The sequence below is a fragment of the Acipenser ruthenus genome, chromosome 6 (genome assembly GCF_902713425.1).
Source record: "Acipenser ruthenus chromosome 6, fAciRut3.2 maternal haplotype, whole genome shotgun sequence".
NCBI lineage: Eukaryota > Metazoa > Chordata > Actinopteri > Acipenseriformes > Acipenseridae > Acipenser > Acipenser ruthenus.
The window spans coordinates 69,341,764-69,361,639 of record NC_081194.1 but is presented as its reverse complement, the minus strand read 5'-3'; the positions used below and the strand labels follow the sequence as shown (position 1 = coordinate 69,361,639).

Below are 19,876 nucleotides of genomic sequence, written 5' to 3'. Positions count from 1 at the left end.
AAGTCTTTAAATCGACATTCTGCAATGTAAAAAACATCAGAAGTCAACATCAAATGGACTGATGGAATTGCAGCATCAGTATGCTGCCCCAATTTTTCAATCACATAGAAAAAGCAAGTCATCATACTTGCATCATTACAATAGCTGTTTTCTCAGCTGCTGTTGAAAACCATCATACTCCAAATATGCTACACTTGTTTAGTTGTATTTTCAACTACAGCAATGATCTGTACAGGGAGGGGGTTAATAATCCCTCAAACTGCAGAATTGTGTTTCTAGCAGATTACTGGGACAAGAGCCGACAGTTTAGATTTCCATTTCTGCACGGATCTTTTTAATATGAATCTGCGATATCTCAGTACACTTATGTATTCTTGACTCTGCAACAGTGCTAGGAAATGGGAATTGCTTTTCAGCTTATAACATTGCATCTAAGTGAAAGGGACAGGTGTTGAAATAGTAATACTTCACTTCAGAGACCAATATCTTACTGATAACCTAACAGTATATTCCCAAAGGAAAGCTGAAATACCTTTCTAATTGAGTAGACTGTCATAACATTAAACCATAGATAGCAACCTGTTACCCGATGTACTGTGAACTGGCTCTGGAAATGCCAATACTACTCCAGCTAAAACAAAACTAGTATTTGCATCAATGATTTTATGAGTGAGTACTAAATAAGAGTAAATTATACCAATTAAGTCAAATTTTTAAATGCTGCTATTTAATATGAATACATTTTATTCTAAAGTCCCAATGAAAGTATGTATTTTTGTAACAGGGATTCAAGACTTCTTGTGCACTCTTTGCTAAATGTGGATACAGAACTCCTCCCAGTTCAGGTGAATCACACTAGTGTTTGAAGAAGTCTTTAGAAATGACAAGCAGAACAAAAGACAAAATAAGATCATGTCCATGAAAAGAATAATTGTGTTTTAAATACCAATATTCCTGCCTGAATTCTTTACTGACATTCAATCAAAATGTTAACACAATGGCATCTGGATCAGATGCAGATATCTGCATTCAATTACTCAGTGGAAGACTAGAAGAAGACATTTACAACATGTATTTAAGGAAGCCCATTACAGTTGCTCCATAATAAGCCTGTTCAGTACCCTTGAGAACCCCCCCGTGCACTTACAGCCTTGAGCCTCGGTTAATTAATTTCCAACACCCATACGAAACTGCTTAGTGAGCAAAAAGAGGGCAACATGCTTAGAATACAAATTTTGCTAAGCTCTGAATTTGCAGGGAAAGTCACGTGGCTCTGGCAAATTCATCCTGTGCATGTAAAAATGTTGTAATACAAAGCAAGGGCACAAAATCCTACACCCCAGATATATGAGCTGCACCTACCAGTTTTGGAAGCCGTCTGGTCGCCCATGTCTTTGACGGTCTTGAGGAGAAATCGTGGGTTCGAGGAAGCAGCCACTGCTCCCTGTCTCCGCTGGTTCTTCTGCTGCTGCTGCTTCAGGGCCTACATATGTGTGAGTGTAGAGGGGGGGAGGGGAAATATGTAAATTCTACAGAACGCAGTATCAAACCAACTGAATTCTTGCAGCACCTGATGCCTGTGTGTGTTGAACTTGATGCAACAAAAGAATGCCTCTGTTTGAGTGCCACACCTGTGCACAACATCTGAACAACACTGACACAGAATCTAAACTGTTGAATAGATTAAATGCTTCCCCAGATTAGTGCTACCAAAACAAATGTAATGTAATGCAATATTCTGCTTTCAATAACTTAATGAAATAATACTGAAATGTCGAAGTCTGACCTTGAAGGAAATCTGCCACAGTTAGTCGGCAAACTAACTCCACATGACAAATCTGTTACTTTGTAGCTCGAGCATATATATCATTAACACATACATTTAGATTTTTCTTGAATGGAACAATATCTGTACACCTTTTAATGGACAGGTGTCAACCAAGAAAACAAAACTGCATTCCCCTTTAAGGGACTCCTGACATACAGATGAACTAACAACCGCAATAAGTATGGCAGGTCACATTATAGCAGATCAAAAAGCATTCAATAAAAATAGAAAGAAATTCAATTGGAGTTGAACTCGAGGTAGTTCAAGATACCATATTAGTCAAAGTCAAGGTCACAACAAATGTGGTTATACCTTCTAGGAGGACTGGGGGCTCTCAAGACAAACAAATCCCCCGGTGTGCTTTAAGTGTCAACTAGACGGAGCTCAAGCACTGATGGGCCAAATTGTCTCCTTTCGTTCTTATCTTTTCTTATGTTTGTAACACAACAATCACATTGTAATTCTGGTTTTATTATTTGTATTACATTTTTTCAAGAAATAAAATGTATGACTGATTAGAAAAAAGTACATAACAATAATAACAAAACAAATATTAAATTCATATTTCTGAAATACTTTGACATATGGTTTAAATAAGTGACATAGAATAAGAAATATAGGACAAGATTTTCAAAACTCCACTGTTAATCAAGAAATCGGTATGTAACAGATTTTGGCATTTTCAAGCAGTCATTGTGCCGATTTCATTATTAAATAATCTTCCTAATGTGATTTCCGAAATTATGCTGATTTACGAAATAATGTTAATATCTTAACGAGCAGGGCTTCTTGCGACTATTTCTTTTGTTTGTGTGGGAATTTAAAAGCAAATCCGTGTTAATTGTGACCATTTACCAGGAGTTAAATTCCACTTGGAAAAAGAGGGTTTTAATGAATGAAAGCGTATATACTGTATGACATTTTTGGGTGTTCACACCTCAGATGCAGGTGAGGGGTGGGGTCCAGGGGGCCAGCCTCAGTGGTAGAAGCAGAAACGTTTGCTCTGCGATGTCTTATCGTGGCAAATTTTTCGATTACTTTATATTAAAGTCAGGAATGTTAGCCATCATGTCTTTTTCAATTGATAACATGGCTAAAGCATTTAATCATTTGGTTTTCATACATTAAAAAATGTATATATTATATATATATATATATATATATATATATATATATATATATATATATATATATATATATATATTGTTATGAGAAAATATGCCAGTGTGCTTTTGCTTTACAATCGCCATTTTATAATCATATGCTGATAGCTTTTTCTTTTTTCACCAAAGCACGGTTCAGAAAAAAATATACTGTGATATATAAGTGAGATGTTGAAATAAGACAAATATATTAAACACACCGAATGTACTCTGAAATTTAAATGTGTATTTATTTAAATTTAAGTTGGCCCTGAATCTAATTCAATCCCAAGTTCAAAGACCAAGAACAGGAAAAAATAAGACCTTAAATGGAAGTCACAATTAAGGCCAAAAAAAAAATATATATGATTTCCATTACACAAGAGTAGATGTTAAAACTTCATGCTGATTTGAACTCGGCTCTCGCCAAGATAAGCACCAACTAAGACGTAGCTTTACAGTAAACTAATGTGATCCATATGTGTCTCCCTCCATTTACGTTTCCTTCCATATGATGATGTAGATATCCTTCTGTCTGGTGTTAATGGCTGAAGTGTAATGCTGGCTCCAGGGATCAGCTTATTTTGCCTCCCTGGCGCATCAGCACACACAACGGCTGCGATGCTGGCTCCGGGGATCAACCAAAGTGCGGCCTCCCCAGCGCATCAGCATGACAACCGTCTGGATTGAGCTAAGTAGGGTACATCTCTGGGGTTTTCAAGTGGGCACCTTCCATCCTCAGTGTTTCGTCGACTAGCCCACGACACCTCAAGAGGGCTCGTAATACAGTAATTAACAAGCAGATTTTTAAAATTAATTTTCAGAAACCAGCAGATGATTTATATAGACCTAATAAAAGACTGATCAGCTACAAACAAACAGTAAAAAGAATTGTAATCTAAAAACACCTAGCAAAAAAAAAGCCTGATGCGGCTATCAACAAGATAAAAAAGAATATATATACAGTGCCTTGCGAAAGTATTCGGCCCCCTTGAACTTTGCGACCTTTTGCCACATTTCAGGCTTCAAACATAAAGATATGAAACTGTAATTTTTTGTGAAGAATCAACAACAAGTGGGACACAATCATGAAGTGGAACGAAATTTATTGGATATTTCAAACTTTTTTAACAAATAAAAAACTGAAAAATTGGGCGTGCAAAATTATTCAGCCCCCTTAAGTTAATACTTTGTAGCGCCACCTTTTGCTGCGATTATAGCTGTAAGTCGCTTGGGGTATGTCTCTATCAGTTTTGCACATCGAGAGACTGAAATTTTTGCCCATTCCTCCTTGCAAAACAGCTCGAGCTCAGTGAGGTTGGATGGAGAGCATTTGTGAACAGCAGTTTTCAGTTCTTTCCACAGATTCTCGATTGGATTCAGGTCTGGACTTTGACTTGGCCATTCTAACACCTGGATATGTTTATTTGTGAACCATTCCATTGTAGATTTTGCTTTATGTTTTGGATCATTGTCTTGTTGGAAGACAAATCTCCGTCCCAGTCTCAGGTCTTTTGCAGACTCCATCAGGTTTTCTTCCAGAATGGTCCTGTATTTGGCTCCATCCATCTTCCCATCAATTTTAACCATCTTCCCTGTCCCTGCTGAAGAAAAGCAGGCCCAAACCATGATGCTGCCACCACCATGTTTGACAGTGGGATGGTGTGTTCAGGGTGATGAGCTGTGTTGCTTTTACGCCAAACATAACGTTTTGCATTGTTCCCAAAAAGTTCGATTTTGGTTTCATCTGACCAGAGCACCTTCTTCCACATGTTTGGTGTGTCTCCCAGGTGGCTTGTGGCAAACTGTAAACGACACTTTTTATGGATATCTTTAAGAAATGGCTTTCTTCTTGCCACTCTTCCATAAAGGCCAGATTTGTGCAGTATACGACTGATTGTTGTCCTATGGACAGAGTCTCCCACCTCAGCTGTAGATCTCTGCAGTTCATCCAGAGTGATCATGGGCCTCTTGGCTGCATCTCTGATCAGTCTTCTCCTTGTATGAGCTGAAAGTTTAGAGGGACGGCCAGGTCTTGGTAGATTTGCAGTGGTCTGATACTCCTTCCATTTCAATATTATCGCTTGCACAGTGCTCCTTGGGATGTTTAAAGCTTGGGAAATCTTTTTGTATCCAAATCCGGCTTTAAACTTCTCCACAACAGTATCTCGGACCTGCCTGGTGTGTTCCTTGTTCTTCATGATGCTCTCTGCGCTTTAAACAGACCTCTGAGACTATCACAGTGCAGGTGCATTTATACGGAGACTTGATTACACACAGGTGGATTCTATTTATCATCATTAGTCATTTAGGTCAACATTGGATCATTCAGAGATCCTCACTGAACTTCTGGAGAGAGTTTGCTGCACTGAAAGTAAAGGGGCTGAATAATTTTGCACGCCCAATTTTTCAGTTTTTTATTTGTTAAAAAAGTTTGAAATATCCAATAAATTTCGTTCCACTTCATGATTGTGTCCCACTTGTTGTTGATTCTTCACAAAAAATTACAGTTTCATATCTTTATGTTTGAAGCCTGAAATGTGACAAAAGGTCGCAAAGTTCAAGGGGGCCGAATACTTTCGCAAGGCACTGTATATACACACTACCGGTCAAAAGTTTTAGAACACCCCCATTTTTCCAGTTTTTATTGAAATTTAAGCAGTTCAAGTCCAGTGAATAACCTGAAATGGTACAAAGGTAAGCGGTAAACTGCCAGAGGTTAAAAAAAAAGTTTAGGTTACCAAAAACTGAAAAATAATGTACATTTCAGAGTTATACAAAAAGGCCTTTTTCAGGGAACAAGTAATGGGTTAACAACTTACAGCTGTTCTGCAGCAATGGAAGTAAATTAAGCCTTGAAAGTTGATGCTAACAATTCCTACAGGTGTCCCAACTTTTGTTGATTACTTACAAACCCTCTGTCTGTATAAAAGCAGTGTTGGAACAGACTGTGTTACTACACCCTCTTAAGCATTATTTGGACAGTATTGTACTGCAGGAAGTAGTATATTGCTCTCATAATGGCGAGAAAAAGGCAATTAACAAAGGAAGACAGACAGACAGACCATTATAACCCTTAAAAGTGTAGGTCTTTAGAGAAATTGCAAAGAAAGCCAAGGTGTCAGTGAGTACAGTTTCCTACACCATCAAAAGGCACTTGGAAACTGGAGGAAACTCTGACAGGAAGAGGTCTGGCAGACCCAAAGCCACAACAGAATTCAGAAGACAAATTTCTGAGAGTCAACAGCTTGCGTGATAAGCAGCTCACAGGACAACAGCTTCAAGCACAGCTTAACACTGGTCAAAGTAAGCAAGTCTCAGTTTCAACTGTGAAGAGAAGACTTCGAGCTGCAGGTTTGACAGGTCGAGTGGCAGCAAGAAAGCCATTGCTAAGATGGCAAAACAAGAAAAAGAGGCTTGCCTGGGCCATGAAGCACCGCCAGTGGACTACTGAAGACTGGAAGAAGGTCTTATGGACCGATGAATCAAAATTTGAAATCTTCGGTTCATCACGCAGGGTTTTTGTATGCCGTCCAGTAAGCGAAAGGATGGTTCCTCGGTGTGTGACACCAACTGTCAAACATGGAGGAGGAAGCGTGATGGTCTGGGGCTCTTTTGCTGGATCCAGAGTCGGCGACTTGCACAGAGTGAGTGGCACCCTGAACCAAAACTGCTACCACAGCATTTTGCAGCACCATGCAATACCCTCTGGTATACGCCTAGTTGGTTAGGGGTTCATCCTACAGCAAGATAATGACCCAAAACATACCTCCAGGCTATGTCAGAACTACCTTAGAAGAAAAGAACAAGACGGTAGGCTTCAAATCATGGAATGGCCAGCACAGTCTCCAGACTTAAACCCCATCGAGCTGGTTTGGGATGAACTGGACAGAAGGGTGAAAGCAAAGCAACCTACAAGTGCAACACATTTGTGGGAACTTCTGCAACAGTGTTGGGAAGAACTTTCCGAACAATATTTGATTTCCATTGTAGAAAGAATGCCACGAGTGTGTTCGGCTGTTATATCTGCAAAAGGTGGCTACTTTGATGAGTCAAAAATTTAGATTAAATTTTGTTAAACAAAATGATTCCATGATTTCTTTTTTATCTCCAATTGTTTATTTGTTCTATGCTTTAATTTCAGAGTACATTGAGACATTAAACTGCGTAAATTTCAATAAAAACTGGAAAAATTGAGGTGTTCTAAAACTTTTGACCGGTAGTATATATATATATATATATATATATATATATATATATATATATATATATATATATATATATATATAAATAATATTAAAATACAAATATACTGTATGGTATATTTAATAACCGATTACCCCAAACAGGCAGTAGTGGTCGGTAAAATAACAACAAAAAACTAAGAAAAATTGCCAAACACAGCAAGATATTAATGAGCTTAAGTTAAGCAAAAAGGGACAGACGGCGCAAAACAAACTGTGAAAAGAACAAAGTTGAACAAATAAGAGTATCATAAAACATTAATATAAAGTTAGACGAAGTTAGACAAAGATAATTAGACTTGTGAATTTTATTTTAATATTTAAACAGCTAAAACATTTTCTGTCTTTCTGCAAAGTAACAGACCATGCAAGACTGAGAAGAGACAAAGTCGTTGTGCTGCTCATATTTATAGCCTTTGTTGTCTTGGCACACGTGTGCTGATCGCCTGATCACCGTGTTTGCTAACCAGCTGTGCTCCATCCAGACCGGTAGATGCAGCTCATATATGTTGTGCCCTTTTTATTTCCATTTGGCTGCTGCTTGCTGGTGGGAGAGCTGCCTCCCTGCATGCTAGTAGTTTCCATAACAGCGAATTATGCTTCCATTCATTTTTCTTGATCTCGTTAACATACATTTTGATTAACAAGTTCCCCTTATCTAGTCATTGAGACAGGAAGTGATGTAGATGACCTGCGACAATTAAGCTTTTAACGAGTAATGCATTCATTAACAACCTCATCGACTCAATTTCAAAGCTTTAACGGATTGATTTAATTAACACATTTCGTTTGAAAATCACTTGCTACTAAAGCTCTCGTTACTATATCACAAATCCTGCCCATAATCTAATACATTTTAAGTTTTTCCCAAAATGCAGTTATCAGAAATTACTGTCTAATATGTTTTGTATGTTTGGGAAATAAAATCATGAATTTGATGCCAAATACAGTTAATTTCTACATAAGCCCCAAAAGCATTTAGTCTAATTCTGAATCTTGCATTTCTCACATTCTGGGTCTAATCCAGGAACACATGTACAGACCTTGTAAAATATACTCTGTTGGTGACCTTGTATTGAATAAGTCTTAAGTTTTCATTCACATTAATTCTGTGATAATGCAGCCAGGATTGTTCTCATGAATAATCAGGAATATGTGTCCACAGTCTTCCTGCCATGCTGCTTTGCTGATTTAAATTGATTGAACTGGTGGGAATATAATATTGAAATAATGCCCTTTTCTGTAGATAAAGATAATATTTTATGTTCAGGCTGGTGGGTATGGGATATAATCAACTATATATAGGGGCAGCAGTGTGGAGCAGTGGTTAGGGCTCGGGACTCTTGACCGGAGGGTCGTGGGTTCAATCCCCGGTGGGGGACACTGCTGCTGTACCCTTGAGCAAGGCACTTTACCTAGATTGCTCCAGTAAAAACCCAACTGTATAAATGGTTAATTGTATGTAAAAAATAATGTGATATCTTGTAACAATTGTAAGTCGCCCTGGATAAGGGCGTCTGCTAAGAAATAAATAATAATAATAATAATGTTGCATTTTTCTCGCTTAGTGTATAACTTGGAGAGTAAACTGCTCAATGACTCAAAACCTTATCTGGAGAGCAGCCGTTAATCACTTTTTCTTTTGGAAATACCATCTGTCTACCCTTACAGAAGTGTCTTATATTAATGATCTCATGAAAATAATACGGTTATTGTGCAATTTTCTGTGTGTTCTGATAGGTGTGCATATCAAAATGCTTTTCAAGTGCACCCAAGAGTGCGGCAAAACGAGCTATAATTTCCAGACATATCTCCAAATGCTTTCCTCAAAGCATCATAGCCCCTTTCACACTGGCATGCTATACCCGGGTCGGGTCGGACCATATCTGGGTCGCAATCCGGTGTCATGCAGGTCGGCTATATGATTTCACACTGCTTTTTGAAAAGCATTTTGTCTCGCTCGACCTGGGTCAAAATGTGTTGACCCAAATCCAGAGGTGGGTCAAGCCAGGTATGACCCAGGTACGTGATTTCATACTACGCCAGATTGTGACCTGGGTAGCCAGAACCCGGGTCAGGACCCGGGTAGGAGCACCAGTGTGAAAGGGGCTTATTTTTTGAAGAGTCGACAATTATGTTTGTATTTGTGTCCGTCCCCAATTTGGTTATGCCCAATCGTAGCATTTTACTGAACTGTAGAAACACGGTACAGTACCAAAATTTATTATTCTTTTAATCACAGGACCTTTGAGAAAATTATCTGGGATAAAAAGAAATGGGCGATAGTGATTTTTAGTTCACTGTTCAGCATTTGACCCCTGAATATATCAGAAATGCTTGCAGAATATACTGTAAATCTTCAAGCACCTCCATGAAATTTAAAAAGGAGATTGAACAATACCGACAAAAGATAAAACCAAACTGACATTTTTGTACAATGAAAAAGTGCTGGCAGTCTCTGCACTAAGGCGGCTGCATTTTCAACAGCTCATCACTCACTTTTCTGCATGTAGTTAATATAAAAATCCCTCAATAATTTAAATATAGTAACATAAATCTAAAGTTATGACAAGACATACCTCATTGATTCTGACAGCCCTCAGTAGGGATAACTGCAGCTTCATACAGTGTGTTAATAAAAGTTGCTGGTGCTAGCAGGCATATGCATACCCTAACTTAAACCTTTTAAAAAAAATACTAAGAGGTGAAAAGCTGATGATACTAATTTTGCTGTTCCGTTAAATATGTTGAGAGGCAACTGAAACACAGGAAGTGAAATGGTTTTGCTGTGTCCTATTTAATGACAAAAATATGCATAGACTGCAATTCACACTATTGCTATGTTTTAAATACAAAATCCTTTATTTTACACAACAGCACAAGGACAATATAATGTAATACAATGCTGCCTGTGAATCATGAATCATTTCAATAGGGTAGTTTCTAGTGGTAGTCTATATAGATATATCTGATCGGCCAAAACAAGACACCCTTAGTAAAAGAGTGGTTTTCAGAATGCAAGGTTTTCCAAAGACCTGGGACTATACTGGCTGTTTAAAAACACACGTCTGGTAAATATTAGGAGCAACATAGCTAAGGAAAATGTTCATATTCTACAGCTGTGTACCAAATATTAAGACAATAACTCAGTGTTTTGTCTCTAAACCCCTGAAACTAACAGCGTATAAATTATCCAAGTAAACCACCTACCTGTTTGAGTGCTTTCTTGCTGTGTTTCTGTGACGGGGAGATGACCTTACTCGCTGTAATGGAGGGCGACTGGCATCTGGACTGAGGTGATGGAGGCTGCGATTGGAGTTTGGAGGGCACTGTAAAACAATAGAACCAAAGAATTAAAACATGCCTGACAAAGGTTCAGCTCAAACCTTACCAACGGGTAATGAGCATATCAGAATATTGGCACCAGCTGTAGTCAGTACAGACCAAAGTACAGCAACCATTTCAAGATAAAGACAGTAGACAAGGTCAACTCCCCTTTGCCAAATTAAAATAAAGGATTGTGCATGTGAGGTACAAAATCTCATTCACTCTGCAAGTTTTGACAAGCACATACAGTACTTTGTTTGTACTGAAGTTCTATGTGTGACAAACAGAACATTCAAAATTATATTTTTCTTACCCTTATCAGCTCATCGGTTAGGTACTGTCTTTTTTGTTTTCTTTTACTTTTTTGTTAATCTCAGAACAGCGTATGTAATATTTCTGTAAACTCGAGACAAATTTCATATGGTGAAAGCTAATTAACCTACCAGGTGTTATCGTCTAGAAATATCCTGCATCATCAAAATCTGCTGTTCAATCTCCCCTTCGCTTCTATTACTGTATTAAATTAATTCATTGCTCACTCACATTCATTTGTAACATTATACCGAGCTGTACAGGATTGAAGATTACAGACCCTTTTAGTTCCCCAGTGGCTGAACTATTTTTATTCACAGTATTGGACTTCCATTAATTTCTTTCATCCCGCTTTGCTGGTGCTTTCCTGTGTCTGCTGCAATGAAGCAGTGTCTTATGGGATTTCTCAGGCATGACAGTTCTGCCCTGGTAATTCATTTGTTTTGTTCAACAACTGAGTAGTACATATATGCAGCGCTCCAGATAAGCTTCGTAAAAGGGTGTTTTTACACACAGTTAAAATATGAATGATGCATGTTATTTAAATTTAATGCGTAACGAATACGCATAGCAATTTTGCTGCACAGCTTGAGTTTGCATGTTATCAAGCTTCTTGTACTTCGTTGGTTTCCGGTGTCTCAATGGTCAATTGTGAATATACTGCATGCGGTAGCTAGAGAAATGATGGGACAGCTTGTAGCCTGCCAGAAACACATGACCAATAAGTCCAGGTTTTCAATTAAAAACAAACAAAAAAAAAACATTTGGTTGAATCCATTCACTTGCAATGTGTGTTTGTGACTGGTGAATAACGGACTGGATTTTTGATTTTGGATTCTGGATTTCTCTGTGCTGTCTTATTCCCCCCTCAACCCATTCTACCAATTTATCTATCTGTCAACCACATTTCTGGAAGGTAAATCAATAAAATAAATACAATGTGCTGTGTTTGGAGAGTCGGGATGCTTTATATTGCTATAGCAAGGCGATAAATAAGGAATACAGCATTATAAATATATAGTAGGTGCATCTTTTGTTAAATACATCCTATCGGCAGCGTTGGAATTTTTGTACAGTAGTTCAAAATACAATTACAGTTAAAATGTAAGGCTAATGCTTACCTCATAAGTAGTTTCCGGTTTATACCACATTTTACTGAAAAATTACAGGATTTCTTTTTAACTGGATGTCTGTTTTAACCGATTTATAGCCGATTTTTGTCTATTCGTCAATATTTTCCTGGTACTATTTTCTAGGAAATACACAATATTTTGATTTAAAATGCTCTTTTATTTTGACTCTGACATTGTGATAAGCAACCCTACACTGTATCCTAGGATACAGCAGACGTTTAGATGTCAGAGGATCAAATAACATTCAAACGTGATTCACTGCCACTTCGCAAACACATTATCACCCGAATATGTTGGCCAATCAAACTATAATTATTGTGGCAATTTCTGGGCCTAGTAACTACTAGCTTGATCAAAAACTAAATTGAAATGCTTACACGAAAATATAATAATTTTAGTGAATGAGGAATGAGGAGAAAATGTAAATCAGTTTATTAATCTTCAAAAGAAAATGAATGTTTTGAAGTATATAAAAAGCAAGAATAGGGCTGGGTCAGAAGTGGGTCAGATGAGGCAGAGGATGCATAGCGCTGCAAATACTACTGCATACTAATACTATTGAGGTACATGTTCACACTGTCAATAAAATAACATACTGAAAGTGACACATTAAACTAAAACAATAAAATGAACTGAGAGGCAAACAATCCATTTTCATCCCTATTTTAATATATGTAAAATAAATTCCCTGATTTTTTTTTTAAAGATAAAAACCGAAAACGCGGAACACTACTCATAAGTCAGCACTAACGTATGTAAGGTAGTTATTGAAAGTACTCATGAGTTCAAGGTAAAGTTGTTTTTTGCTCACCCAAAATACATTTTACTCACATATTATTATTATTTGTTTATTTAGCAGACGCCTTTATCCAAGGCAACTTACAGAGACTAGGGTGTGTGAACTATGCATCAGCTGCAGAGTCACTTACAATTACGTCTCACCCGAAAGACGGAGCACAAGGAGGTTAAGTGACTTGCTGAGGGTCACACAATGAGTCAGTGGCTGAGGTGGAATTTGAACAAGGGACCTCCTGGTTACAAGCCCTTTTCTTTAAGCACTGGACCACACAGGGGTGATGTAAGTATAGGCGCAGTGCAAATAATTGTGGATGCAAAATTCAAATTGCAATGCGACTAGGCAATTATTTTGCACTGCGCCCTATGTAAACTTAAGAGCAAGGCAAATTACTCAAAACACACAAACAATGTGCAAAAAACACTATGTCGGAGGAAAGTCTTCTTGGTGCATGCAAAAAAAAAGGAACGTTTTCTGAGAAGGTGCTGAGAGTCCTTACGGCTGAGGTCCCTTGAAACAGAGTTGTTTGGAAAAGCCTCAGCCAACATGTTATGCAAATATCCTTAAGAAATTATATGTATTGGTCTGCCCTTTTCAGCATGACATCCAGAAATTTGCCAAGCACTCTGGAAAAGGTGGATTGGGCTATCCCTCCACACATTCCAACTGTGGTCTGAAATGAACCAGAGGCGAAGTAGTGCAGAGAACACAGCACTTTCACATGTGCAGGGATAGTGGTCCCTAGACTGACACAGGGGTCTAGCTTATCTGACAATTCAGCTATTACGTCCAGGATGACCTGCAGAGTGAGCCAATAATGCTTTAGTACCGCATCCTCCGGCATCCCAAACAATGTGACCCTGGGATTGAATTTGCAGGGTCTTCTTCGTCTTGCCCTCCTCCGAACGTGTTCCTGTCTCTCCTCAACAAGAGCCAAGTGTCTCCACATCAGGAAGTGTACCACAGCAGCTATACTGAAGCCAATGACAGGTCTCTGCAGGTGTGTGCTTTTATACAGCTCTTAATTACTCGCTTCTACAATGGTTGGACCTTGTAAGAAGAGATGTAAAGTTTTTGGAGGGTCAGCAATTGCATAAGTGCAAGGCAAAATCCTTACATCACATTATAATGTTTACGCCCGCTTAGTATCCAGATCTTTTCTTCATTTGAATGCATTTCAATATAATTTTTATGGATTAATGATGGCAAAGTGCAAATTTTATAGTGGGTACAGAACGCCAGGTGAACACCATTCTTTACACACACCGCATTTTTAGTGTCTGGTTGCTAAACACGATTTATGGCAGCATTATGGGGGTTTTGCACTCACAAATCACTTTGCGCATATCCTTACATTACCCCCATAGTGTCTAAATTGGACAGTAAATTACTCAATTACCCAAAACCTTATCTAGAGCGCTGCAGATATGAATATGTTGACCAAACTCCTTTATTTGCCATGCATCAACTCAATTCAACTACTGAACCTCTGTACCTTTGCAGAGTAAAGGCTTGCTAGGACTGCTGTTCAGGGAATTCTATGATAATTCTACTCTGAGATCAAGCTCACTAAAGCAAAGACACATTTCTTACAAAGACATTAAGACATTGTGGACATTAAGAACAAAAATTAAACTCTCTCAACCGTGCTTTGGTGAAAAAAGAAAAAGCTATATATATATCAGCATCGGAAGAAAATAGCTATCTACATTTTTGTTGGCTCAAATTAGTTACAACAATCACATTTTTATTTTGTAATTTCTTTTCATATTTTTTATAAAGTAATATTAAAAGACTTGGTATTACCAATGGAGAGAGAGAATTGAGTTCCTTCCTATATCTCACTACCATTACGCACTGGACTTACATGCGCAAAAAATGCCAGCTGCAGTAAGCACACTGCGGCCTAAAAATAGTTACATATCAGTAGCAATCCCTATTGGTCTTTTAAAGATGTTTTGTATATAGGCCTGGCTTAGTACTGTGCAAATATCAATGCTCTCAAGTTATCTGTTATTGCAACATCAGCAAAATCAAGCTTCCTGTGTCAAATAAAAAAAAAATATATATATTCACAAGATACACAAGGACGCCCAAATACAGTTGTTCCATTAAACCTAAATTACATGCAGAATAATAGCAGTGAAAATGTTTTACATCGAGGTTTTGGTTGGGGCTTGGAGTCCTCTTAAATTGCAGTATTACTGCATTGCAAATCTCAATTGCTAAAACAGCATCTGACAGGTACAGGTATATTATATGCAGCTATAAAATATTATTTTATGCGTGTGGGGGGGGGGGGGGGGGAGACATCTACAAAAAAAAAACAAAAAACCTACGATTAATTTAAATATACAGAATCCTATATTCCCACTGAAGTTTCCCTCAAAAGAGTAGATATTAAATGTGCTGCAAACTGGATCTATTAAGTTGAATATTCATTTTCAATAACTTATGGTATATAATGTCAATATCAAGTTTCATGATACTAGTGTCACATACATGCTTACGCACTTAAGTACACAAGACCACTTCCACTATGTCCACTTTGCTGTGGATTTCATTGCCATCAGGGGGTAGAAAGACACTATCAAATGTATAAAGTGCAATAATATACCCATCTCAACCCCTAGGCATTGAATGAATGAATAAAAGTCAGTGTGTTCAGTACACATTGATTATAATAGCTGGTGAAAGCTATATGATATAACTAGTCAAAATGGGCATAAATAAAAAAAATGGGAGTAAAGTTTTGTGAACAGAGCCCTTAAAACAGCCCTGAATGTTTTGTGAATTGGGCCCATAGCAACCCGCTCATTCCTGTCACTTATTTTGCAGGCATATCACAATACAGTACATGGCATGACTAAAATGCCCAAAAAGATGACGGCGATTGACTAGTCATTAGAACTCTGAAGAACCAGACTACAAAGCACCCATTAAAAACACTACCTAGTCTCACTGTCCATCACCAAAAAGCTGAATATCAATATGATAATGTTCTATGCTTCCTAACCTTGTGCTTTTAGAGTATCGTAACATTTCTAATGGTTCTCAAATACAAACACTCGGAATGACAGTATCTCAATTCAACCAGAAAGTGAAACTTCAGTTGATGGTGTGACATTTTAGTTTCAAAATGTCACAGGGTGACCTCCTTACAAGAACAAACCGAATGTCCAGTGCATAATAAAATGCATACACATGCAAAAGTGTCATAATTAATTTACAAGGATTTTAGCACACTGTAGAAACCCATCTAAGATTTTCGCAGCTATTATTTAGCATTTCCTATTTGTATTTCTCAAGATATTCTGAACTGGTTACACCATGTCATTTACCCCATTGTTTTTAAAGAAAATAAACCATTTTGAACAACCTCTAATGCAACTTACATCCCAGCTGATCTTGAAGCTGTTGTCTGTTCAGCATTTTTTCGGTCTTAGTTTCACTGCTAAAAGGCAGGCTTTTCCAATAAGCTTATTCTGTTTTGTAATTATTTTATCGTCTTGCTCGCAGTTGGCTTACCCAAATAAAACCAGTGGAGTCCCTGGTGCTTTGAAGTAAAGTTAATATTTTCTTAAACGTCTCTTTACATTTGTGCTTATAAGGAAGTGGTCACAGATGTTATCTGAAAGATTCTTCCGGTTTCATTGTGCATATGAGAAAGAAATGATATACCAAACTGCAACCTTGCTAAAATAAACTGTTAGATTGCCACAGTAACTCTTCTTGGTCATCATTGTTTTATTTGTATATTTTTTTGCAAGTTAATGATGTCCATCTGACTGGAATATGGTGTAAAGCCTGCTAGTTATCCAGAGAGCAGGTACAACACTTAAACTTGGGATTCTTTACATTGCCTTTCCAACGTACATCAACCTGCCTTAGAGCAAGGGTTGCTCTAATTGATGGCTTCCTTAACTGTCTGCAGTGGGGCAAATTATGCCATGTGTGACGGAGTTTTTGTGGATGTGTGCTGACACAATAAATAGGTTAGAGCAAAATACAAAGAACCATGAGATCTTGTGTTTGAATCATAGCAACTGAGAATTCACTATAGGGTATATTCAATTGTTCTGAACATCATAAGATCTAAATACAGCCATTGTTTAGTTTATTGAAACAGATCCCTGTGACGTCTCTGGTCAGGCTGTAGTAACTAGGAAGAGACTCGGAGGCAGAGAAGGCAAGTTTAAGTACTGGTGCGCACATTTTAATACATAAATAAACAAAATAAAAACTGTACAAACACTTAAAACACACTTGACAAAATAAACGGTATAAGGGCCAAAACAAAAGGCTGCACAAAAACGTAAACAGACAGGATGAGACAGCACAGAACACAGACAATCCTTCACCTCTCACCAACATCAACATTTAATACACCAACGATCACCTTATTTATACACCTGTGGCTGAAGCCTTAATTAATCATTTAAACATTTATTCAGTTGATGGCTCCAGCAACATTCCCACGTGTGTTTTTGCAGGGAGAATTTTAACTCCCTCCCTGCCACCCAATATTCCCTCCCCCCCACATACCTGTCCACTGGCAGGGCTTCTGCCCCCTGCCACACTGCCACCATCCCACATAGGTCTTTTGCATACATGCAAAAATGTATGCACTGTTTGAGATGCTGATGCTCATAACTATACTAAACGGGCCATATTTAAATGACTTTAAAGTTCTATTTTCATGCACATCATTAAATATATTTTGTACCATACATCAGCAGGAGAATTAACCCAACACGAGTGCAGCAGAAATGTTCACTGTGCATTGAATCAGCCTGTGAAAATGTCTAGCAGAATGTCTAAACATCCAATGTTTCTGCCCCAATAAATATCCATAGTACATGTTTAAACAGAAACATTTAATCCGGTCTTCTCAAGTAGGTTTGCTTTAATGTGGCGGTTACATGCCAGTGTGCAGGTTGTTCGCTCCACCTTCACGGGCCTTGGTTCCATCCTGATAGGAAACTAATCTGGGAAATAGCAGGGCTCGACTACAGTTTGGTCATTAGGTTATTATTATATCTAAATATATCCCCAACTGCACAAAGAATAGTTTAGAAGAAGGTATCATGAAAGCAGGTGCAACAGTTGCTTGTACTATTTAGCATTGTATTACGTGTATGGACTTCGATAGAAATTAAGTATAAGATGTAGAGAGGTTTCGTACATCCCCATTGCAAACCTATGGCAATCTAGAAACTAAAAATACCAAAATACAGCCCTCTCCTCCTCCAGACAGATCTGCAGCAGAGACTGTACTATAATACTTCCCAGCCAAAGGCAATGCAGACAGTAGGAAGAAATCTTTGGTCTTGCAGGTGGTTTTTTTGAGCAGTTTAAAACCCCACGTAAGGACCCATGCCACCTTATTTTAGGCAATATCAATACAAGCGAGTGGAAGCCAGGAGAATTGCTGTAGCGTTTACCTTTCCGTTTCCACTTGCTCTTCTTCATGTCTTTGTTGCTGTTATTGTTGTTCTCGGTGCTCTGTGAATCTGAATGATTGTCGCTGCTATCTTCAGAGCCTTCCTCCGACAACTCCTTTGCACTGTCTGATATGTCCTTCTGCCAAACAAGGACAACAGCCCACATTACTCATGCATGACACAAAATATACTGTATATCTGGTTCTTTTCCTTCTAAAATAAATAGCAGGAATGTGCATCTGTTTTCAGACATTGCTTAGTTACAATATGTTACTGTATGCAGAAGAGTGTAATATGTCAGATCTATTCTGGTCATAACCCCAGCCAATTTTGACCCAACGTTCTTTTAGATATATATTATCAGGTTGGTTACAAAACCCTTGACTCTTATCATACATTCCTCTCCTACTTTAACCAAAATCTAATAAATAACCCCAGGTACAGAGTGTATCGTTTCAGGAAAACCTAATTTCCCCTTTGCCACGGTCCAGCTGAACCCCCTACTGTACAGCACACTGTTCTGAACGGAGGTCTCCCACCTAAACTGTCCTGGCAGAACAAACTCGGGGGTAGATGTACTAAGATGGGCCAGTCGCAGTGCAAACATACAGCAATTTGCATTTTCGCTGTGACAATTCGCAAAGTATACATTTTGACGTCTGTACTAAGAGAAAATGTGTTAATAAAAAGAGCCGCAATATACTTCTTATCGAGATCTCTATTGAGAGTCGTGCGACATTGTTCAAATAAATAGTGGGAGTTGAGTTGTGGTTTTCTGCAGCAAAGGGTGCCCGAAAGATAACGTTTATACATGCAAGGGTGCAAGAATCAAAATAACATTGTTTTTGTTAAATGTAAACGTCATCTGTACAATGCATTCTGTTCCGTCTTCATTTTACCTATTTTAATACTGTTATATAGTATACAGCTTTTTTCACCCCCAAAAAGCTTTTCATAATCATACAGTAGCCCATTGCTAAACTGGACATGTTTGTCCGACATAAGGAGGTGTCTGGTTTGAAAACAATACAATAAAATCGCACACACATACATTTACAGTTCTCAATGCATTTGAAATGTAAATCATTGCTCTGAAATAACACAAATGTGTTTTGGGTAGGCTACACATTACATTATGTAAAAATATAAATCTGTACAGTAGGCCTATACAGTATACAGGAGGCAGTGTGGTCCGGTGGTTAAAGAAACAGCCTTGTAACCAGGAGGTCCCTGGTTCAAATCCCACCTCAGCCACTGACTCATTGTGTGACCCTGAGCAAGTCACTTAACCTCCTTGTGCTCCGTCTTTCAGGTGAGACGTAGTTGTAAGTGACTCTGCAGCTGATGCATAGTTAACACACCCTAGTCTCTGTAAATTGCCTTGGATAAAGGCGTCTGCTAAATAAAACAAATAATAATATACAGTACAGCAGTAAAATCAAGTGAATACTTGACGCACTTTTTTAATTTAGCCTGCAGGCTACCGGTAACACAGAATTGGTATACAATGCAAATAAAAGATTATTTTAAATTGAAACTAAATGATTTTAGCGGGTTTTTTTTATTTTTTATTAATATTATTTTTAATAGCAGCCTAGACAATTAACACAAAATAGATCTTGGTCCTATACAGATGCTCAGAATGAGCTG

At 38.0% G+C, this 19,876-nt stretch overlaps 1 protein-coding gene across 4 annotated transcripts in view; it reads right to left on the bottom strand.

Moving 5' to 3' along the window:
• The window catches only part of LOC117410346 (putative Polycomb group protein ASXL2), a 96,657-nt gene that overhangs the window by 14,186 nt on the left and 62,595 nt on the right, over nt 1-19,876 (bottom strand). For 2 of the 4 annotated variants that reach the window (XM_034016778.3, XM_059025738.1), the window contains 3 exons: nt 18,227-18,365; nt 10,425-10,543; nt 1,363-1,483 (listed from right to left, as the gene is read on the bottom strand). In XM_034016778.3, the coding sequence (XP_033872669.1) occupies nt 1,363-1,483; nt 10,425-10,543; nt 18,227-18,365 (379 nt within the window). Of the gene's footprint in view, nt 1-1,362; nt 1,484-10,424; nt 10,544-16,177; nt 16,319-18,226; nt 18,366-19,876 lie in introns of those variants that run through there. The other 2 variants (XM_059025737.1, XM_034016782.3) reach the window with 2 other exon arrangements.